Below are 7,500 nucleotides of genomic sequence, written 5' to 3'. Positions count from 1 at the left end.
GATAGCTATGGCAGCTATCATAGTTATTTTTTCAGGTTCTGGTATGATATTCTTAACGTTTTGACTATGTTACAACTGATAAAAGCATGACAAATAAAGTAACCAAATCGCTTTGCAATATTTTAGTCCAGAAATACTTATGGGTGTTAATTTACAGTAATGTTACCACCTATCTGCCCTTGCTGTTACCACCAGTTTTAATAACTAGATCTGTGGGTTAGCGGCAAAATCTGGGTGGTCGGTGGGGAACGCTGATTGGTTGGCAGTAAGCAATGTGTTGATTGGCTCTTCAGAAAGGCAGTAAAATTAGGGTCAAAAGTCCGTAAGCTTGTATCTCAGTTTTACACTCGTACTTTCAGTGTTGCGCAGGAAAGCATCGTGTAGGAGATTCACACTCGTACAAAGTATTTGTGCAGGTACATATTTTTTCCACACGTGTACAAAATATTTTTACAGATCCGCATTTTCCCCCCACATATGTACAAAACATTTCTACAGATACACATTTCTTTCACACAAGTACGTAATATTTCTACAGGTACATAATTTTTTCACACATGTACAAAATATTTCTACAGGTACGAAATTTCTTTTCACATGCAGAACTCCTTTTGCACAGCTGCAAAACTTTATTACACATGTGAACATCTTTTCACAAGCTCTCAATATTAAAGACCCTATTTTGACTCCATATGTGTGTGAGAGTCTGCATGTGTGTAAGTGAGTGTTCCTCTATGGTAAGGACTCTGCATGCGTCTCTGTGCACTTTGCATTTCTCTTCTCTCTCTTCATTTTTGAGTGAGTCTGTGTGTGTGTGTGTGTGTGTGTACGTGCACGATACAGAGAGAGAGAAAGAGAGAGAGAGAGTTTTCCTTTGGTAAGGAGTCATGCATTTTGAGTTGGTCTCATTGTTGTGTTACTGTGTGAGGTTCTAAGGACGCTACTCTAGTCTGTGTGTGAGTAGTGTCTGTGTTCTAGCGTTGTGCTGTGTGTGAGTTGGCTCCATTGTTGTGTTACTGTGTGAGGTTCTAAGGAAGCTAGTAGTCTAGTGTGTGTGTGTGAGTAGCGTCTGTGTTCTAGTGTTGTGCTGCGCGTGAGTTGGCTCCATTGTTGTGTTACTGTGTGAGGTTCTAAGGACACTAGTGTGTGTGTGAGTAGCGTCTGTGTTCTAGCGTTCTGCTGTGTGTGAGTTGGAGCACAGAGACTCAGCCTCGCTCCTCTGTGTCCACCACAGGAACGGACGCCCCAGCCATCGTTAACTGCCTCCACATCCTGGCCCGTTCACTGGACGCAAGGCAAGCTCCTCTGTTCATCGTATCTAACACGACTGTCACCTGAGCAGGTTGTACCTGTGCATAGGACTGATAAACACAGTCAGAGTATAACGAGGGGAGAGTGAGGAGTCTGAGTGTGTGTGTGTGACAGTCTGAATGAGAGAAATGGAGAGAGCCCCCTAGAGGACACTTTTATTAATGCTCTGTTCTATTGAGAGAGAGAGAGAGAGAGAGAGTGAGAGTGAGAAGGTGAGAGAGAGAGAGAGAGAGTGAGAGAGAGAGAGAGAGTTGGGGTGAGGGACAAGCGGAGCACATTCATTAAAGCTCTGTCCCTCGACAGGACAGTGATGAAGTCCGGCCCTGAGATCGTGAAGGCCGGCCTGCGCTCCTTTTTTGAGAGTGCTGCTGACGACATCGAGAAGATGGTGGAGAACCTCAAGCTAGGAAAGGTCTCCAAAGGCAACCAGGTCAGAGGTCACTGGGGTATTCCACTTGCTCAGTGTACACATTATGAATGTGGCATAGGAATATATAGGTATATGTATACATAGGTGCCATTCACTACGTAGGTATCTAATGTAAATTGTCTTATTGGCCTACTTAGGGCACGATCAGACAGGGGGAGGTTTGCCACATGTAAAATGCCAGGTGCAATGTTTTAATAAAAACGTGAATGACAGGCGCCTCTCCGCTTGGAGTTGAACTTTTTTCAACTTGAGCCACTCAGGGGGTCTCTGCAAAACCGTGAGACACAGTAGGTGCACAACACGTGAGACACAGTAGGTGCACAACACAACACGTGAGACACAGTAGGTGCACAACACAACACGTGAGACACAGTAGGTGCACAACACAACACGTGAGACACAGTAGGTGCACAACACGTGAGACACAGTAGGTGCACAACACAACACGTGAGACACAGTAGGTGCACAAACCATGAGACACAGTAGGTGCACAACACAACACGTGAGACACAGTAGGTGCACAACACAAGCACAACACGTGAGACACAGTAGGTGCACAACACCTGAGACACAGTAGGTGCACAACACGTGAGACCCAGTAGGTGCACAACACGTGACGCACTTGCAGCCTGTCTGATCGCAAAATGCTCACTGCCAATACAAAACTACAGTAGAAAACAGCAGCCTGTCTGATCGCACCCCTTAAGGCCCATTCACACCAAGAACGATAACGATAACTATAAATAAATATTGTTCTCATTAATATGAATGACGACGTTCACACATAAGCTATAACGATAACGACATGAAGAACGATATCGTTGGGGATCACTTTCAGAGCGATTTTCAGAACGATAAAAAACTAATAGCCAATCAGAACCCATCGAATGTTAACTGTCACATTCATTAACACAAGGAGAGACTTTGTGTGAACGCTTTTATCGTTATGGTAATAGTTATCGTTATCGTTCTTGGTGTGAATAGGCCTTTACTCAGAGATTACAGATTCTATTCTGTTCTGTTCTGCTGTGTTCTGTTCTGTTCTGTTCTGTTCTGTTCTGTTCTGTTCTGTTCTGTTCTGCTGTGTTTTGTTCTGTTCTGTTCTATTGTGCTGTGTTCTGTTCTGTTCTGTTCTGCTGTGTTTTGTTCTGTTCTGTTCTGTTCTGCTGTGTTCTGTTCTGTTCTGTTCTGCTGTGTTCTGTTCTGTTCTGTTCTGCTGTGTTCTGTTCTGTTCTGTTCTGTTCTTTTCTGTTCTGCTGTGTTTTGTTCTGTTCTGTTCTATTCTGCTGTGTTCTGTTCTGTTCTGTTCTGCTGTGTTCTGTTCTGTTCTGTTCTGTTCTGCTGTGTTCTGTTGTGTTCTGCTGTGCTCTGTTCTGTTGTGTTCTATTCTATTGTATTTTGTGTCTCTAGCCAGTGAAGGGCGTGTCTCAGAACATCAACTACACCACGGTGGCCCTCCTGCCGGTCCTCACCTCTCTGTTTGACCACATCGCCCAGTCCCAGTTTGGAGATGATGTCATACGTGAGTGAGAAAAGCGTGCTGAGAGACACTCTCCAGTGAACCAGTGAACCTGCGCTCGCTTCTATTCACTTACTGCATCACAAGTAGTCATTTGGTGTGTGGAACAATAACCTTTTCACAACACCAGCACCCCCATCTCCCTCTCTCTCTCTCTCCCTCTCTCTCTCTTTTCTCCAGTGGATGATCTGCAGATGTCCTGCTATCGCCTCATGTGCAGTATGTACTGCTGTGGCACAATCAAGACTCCCCACGTTGAGAGGTCAGTGAACATGCGTGTGTGTGTGTGTGTGTGTGTGTGTGTGTGTGTGTGTGTGTGTGTGTGTGTGTGTGAGAGAGAGAGAGAGAGAGAGAAAGGGGCATTAGATTTAGTGGTGTGTGTGTAGTTACAGTCTTGACCTGTATGTGTGTGTGTTTCGTGTAGGCTTCGGCCAGCTCTGGGGGAGTGTTTAGGTCACCTGGCGTCAGCCATGCCCGTGGCGTACTTGGAGCCACACCTGAACGAGTACAACGCCTTCTCCGTGTACACCACCAAGACCCCCCGCGAAAGATCCAGTAAGCCAGTGTTTTTCAACCTTTTTTGTGCCATGGCACACTTTTGACACTTTAAGGGCTGTATTTTGGGTCACCAGCGCATGGCGTAATATTCGTTATTCACCCGCGGAAAGTTGAATTCGGTATTTTGCACGTTTATTTTTTAAGCATTGCGCCCAGGGGTGTGGCAATTAACAACCTAGGGAGGGAACTCGCGCATTGTCTAAAAATCGCTATCATACACCACCTAAACCTGGTCAGAAGTCAATGGCGAGTTGTTCATATGCTATTTTAAGAGCGCATGTCAACAGTCATATTGGCAGGTGCACGCACCATCCTTCTATCATTCATGAACGCACACCAGCGCACATCCATGCAAAGCATTAAATTGCACGATTACAATGGGAAACATAATTAGAATAAAGATATTACGAAATACTGTACATCTCATGATGAGTAGTTATTCACCATCATTTGCAAATTGGTAATGACGGTTAAAAGTGATTAGGGGAGACACGTATGGAGCACAGCTGAAGACGCACTGTCACGAGATATAAGCAACTCCTCTGCAGGATAAATGTTGTTTTATTCAGTCATTTGAGAAACATTAGGGTAAGTGTTGCTTTTTCCAGCCTATGTTTTCGATGGTAACCCATTGTCAGTCAATAGTGAAAGTAACTGCATATAACTGTCTTGTCGTTGACTGACTCCTTGGTGAAGTTAGTTTCACTTTGCCAATGAGTTCAAATAATAGACGAGTGCAAATGTGTGAAGGCTATGCTAGGTTTTAGTAAAGCATGGTTTAAGAATGACTATTCCATACGGTCTCGCAAGCAGCCTCCTTCAAATGCGCCGTTGAATGCCAAAATACCGATGCATTTATTTGACATATCGCGCGTTGCGCCGTTAAAGGGAATGACAGATGTCATTCTCATTGGTTTAAAATGATGTTACGCCCCAAACACACCCATATGACTCATTAAAAGACCTAGGAACACCTTGTTACGCCATGCGCTCCACTTTTGAGAATGAAACCCCTCCCAATGTGAACTGGACATCCTACTAAATTTGAATAGACTTTTGACGAGTGACGATGCACTTTAGAATGTCATGATAGGGCCCAAAATGTCCCACGGCACACTAACATCCCGTGTGAAGAAAAATAAACATACCATAGCCTAAAATTTCAAATAATACACAGATATGGCCTTATTATGGCTTCTATGCAAGACCTGCTCAATAAAACAAGCGCCCTCTGTTTCATTTGTAGGTGACTATATCTAATTTAATTGTTGTTATGAACTGTGATGATTCTGTGAATACTGGATATGGGGCCCCCGTTGTACAATGCCTGCATACCACAAATAGTGCAATCATACAATCAATGAGAGCATGTGGTTATAAATTCTTTGATGCAACAGTTGCTTTTCTGGACCAGTGTATGGAAGCATATGTGTAGCTTTATTCAAATGAGAATGCAATCTGCAATATGCAATTCAAAAAGACATTACATTATGCAATTGCCAATTCGTTATGCAATTTAATATTGCAATTTGCAATAATTTCCAACAAATTGTATTTTAATCTGCAAAGTGACAATGCAATCCTAAAATTAATTTGAATAATTCTGGTTAAAAAATAGAATAAACATGGATTGAATTGCATTCCATTTTGCCACGGTACTTCAGTCTCAAAATTCAATTTGCATTTCAATTTTCAATATTCAGTTTCATCATTTAACGGTCAATTCGTTTTGCAATTTAATATTCAAAGTGCAATGTAGGATTGCATTTTGAAAACATATTTGGCAAAACTGACAATGCCAACCTGAAAACATTTTGGATTATTTTGGGCAAAACGTTTTGCCATCGTTTTGAGGCATTTTATTCAAATGGAAAAGAAATAGCGGCCCCCGTGATTGCATTGCACTTTGCCACGCTCTTTGTGTTGCAAAATGTTCTCTCGCGGCACACTAGTGTGCCCCGGCACAGTGGTTGAAAAACACTGCAGTAAGCCTTCTCTCTCCCTCTCCCTTTCTCTCTCTCTTTGTCTCTCTCCCCCCCTCTCTCTGTGTCTCTCTCTCTCTCTCTCTCTCTCTCTCTCTCTCTCTCTCTCTCTCTCTCTCTCTTCAATTTCAATTATTAGAGTAACAGGTACTGTGCAGTTATAGACAACTTCTGAGCTCTTCTTACAAGAATGGGAGCTATAATAATCAAAATTAAACGTAAACATTGAAAATGTAGAATTCTGAGGTGTACTTACTGCCCCATCCCCCCTCTCCCCGCCCCCCTCCAAGTTCTGGGTCTGCCCAGTGAGGTGCAGGAGCTGTGTCCAGACATCCCGGAGCTGGACATCCTCCTGAAGGAGATCGGCGAGCTGGCGGAGTCCGGCGCCCGCTACACCGAGATGCCGCACGTCATCGAGATCACGCTGCCCATGCTCTGCAACTACCTGCCCCGCTGGTGGGAGCGTGGGCCAGAGAACTTTCCGGAACAGGAGGGTCAGCTGTGCACCGAGGTCACCTCCGACCAACTCAACCAGCTGCTGGGCAGCATCATGAAGATCGTGGTCAACAACCTGGGCATCGACGAGGCCTCCTGGATGAAGAGACTTGCAGGTGAGCTGAAGAGATGTCATTACTGGTCAGTGAGCCGAACCCACAGCTGAACTGAGAGATGTTATTACTGGTCAGTGAGTAAACTCACAGCTAAACTGAGAGATGTTACTGGTCAGTGAGTGAACTCACAGCTAAACTGAGAGATGTTATTACTGGTCAGTGAGCCGAACTCACAGCTGAACTGAGAGATGTTACTACTGGTCAGTGAGCCGAACTCACAGCTGAACTGAGAGATGTTATTACTGGTCAGTGAGCCGAACTCACAGCTGAACTGAGAGATGTGTATTACTGGTCAGTGAGCCGAACTCACAGCTGAACTGAGAGATGTTATTACTGGTCAGTGAGCCAAACTCACAGCTGAACTGAGAGATGTTATTACTGGTCAGTGAGTGAACTCACAGCTGAACTGAGAGATGTTACTGGTCAGTGAGCCAAACTCAGAGGTGGACAGTGCTGAGAGATGCTATACTGGCCGATGTACATTACTAACTTTGGTCAGTGCTGAGACAGGTGTGATATTGTGCCAGATCACTTTGGTCAGTGCTGAGACAGGTGTGATATTGTGCCATATCACTTTGGTCAGTGCTAAGACAGGTGTGATATTGTGCCAGATCACTTTGGTCAGTGCTGAGACAGGTGTGATATTGTGCCAGATCTGCTTATCAGTGAAGGCACCATAGAGTACTAGTCTTTGTGTACACTTGTCTTATCCTCGCCCCCCCCAGTGTTCTCCCAGCCCATCGTGAGCCGGGCGAAGCCCGAGATGCTGAAGTCGCACTTCATCCCCACCATGGAGAAGCTGAAGAAGCGCACGGCGAAGGTGGTGGCGGAGGAGGACAAGCTGCGTCTGGAGGGCAAGTCCGAGGGCGACGAGGAGGAGGGCACCATCCGCGACGAGTTCGCCGTGCTCTGCAGGGACCTGTACGCCCTCTACCCGCTGCTCATCCGCTACGTGGACAACAACAGGTAGCGCACACACACACACACACACACACACACACACACACACACATGCACACGGATACACACGCTTACACGCACACATGCACACAGATACACACGCACACACACACACACACATGCACACAG

General features: G+C 45.1%; 1 protein-coding gene across 1 annotated transcript in view; it reads left to right on the top strand.

Moving 5' to 3' along the window:
- The window catches only part of ryr1a (ryanodine receptor 1a (skeletal)), a gene marked incomplete at its 3' end in the record, with an annotated part of 121,471 nt that overhangs the window by 72,328 nt on the left and 41,643 nt on the right, over positions 1–7,500 (top strand). Inside the window, 7 exon segments of the mRNA XM_076262437.1 lie at positions 1,235–1,295; positions 1,615–1,741; positions 3,152–3,263; positions 3,441–3,522; positions 3,685–3,815; positions 6,091–6,411; positions 7,137–7,377. Of these exon segments, the coding sequence (XP_076118552.1) occupies positions 1,235–1,295; positions 1,615–1,741; positions 3,152–3,263; positions 3,441–3,522; positions 3,685–3,815; positions 6,091–6,411; positions 7,137–7,377 (1,075 nt within the window).

The sequence above is a fragment of the Alosa pseudoharengus genome, unplaced genomic scaffold (assembly GCF_046254945.1).
Source record: "Alosa pseudoharengus isolate Yale_2024_CS ecotype anadromous, Long Island Sound unplaced genomic scaffold, YU_APseudo_1.1 YU_APseudo_1.1_scf_28, whole genome shotgun sequence".
NCBI lineage: Eukaryota > Metazoa > Chordata > Actinopteri > Clupeiformes > Clupeidae > Alosa > Alosa pseudoharengus.
The sequence above is the reverse complement of the archived record's forward strand: the minus strand, read 5'-3'. Positions and strand labels throughout refer to the sequence as shown.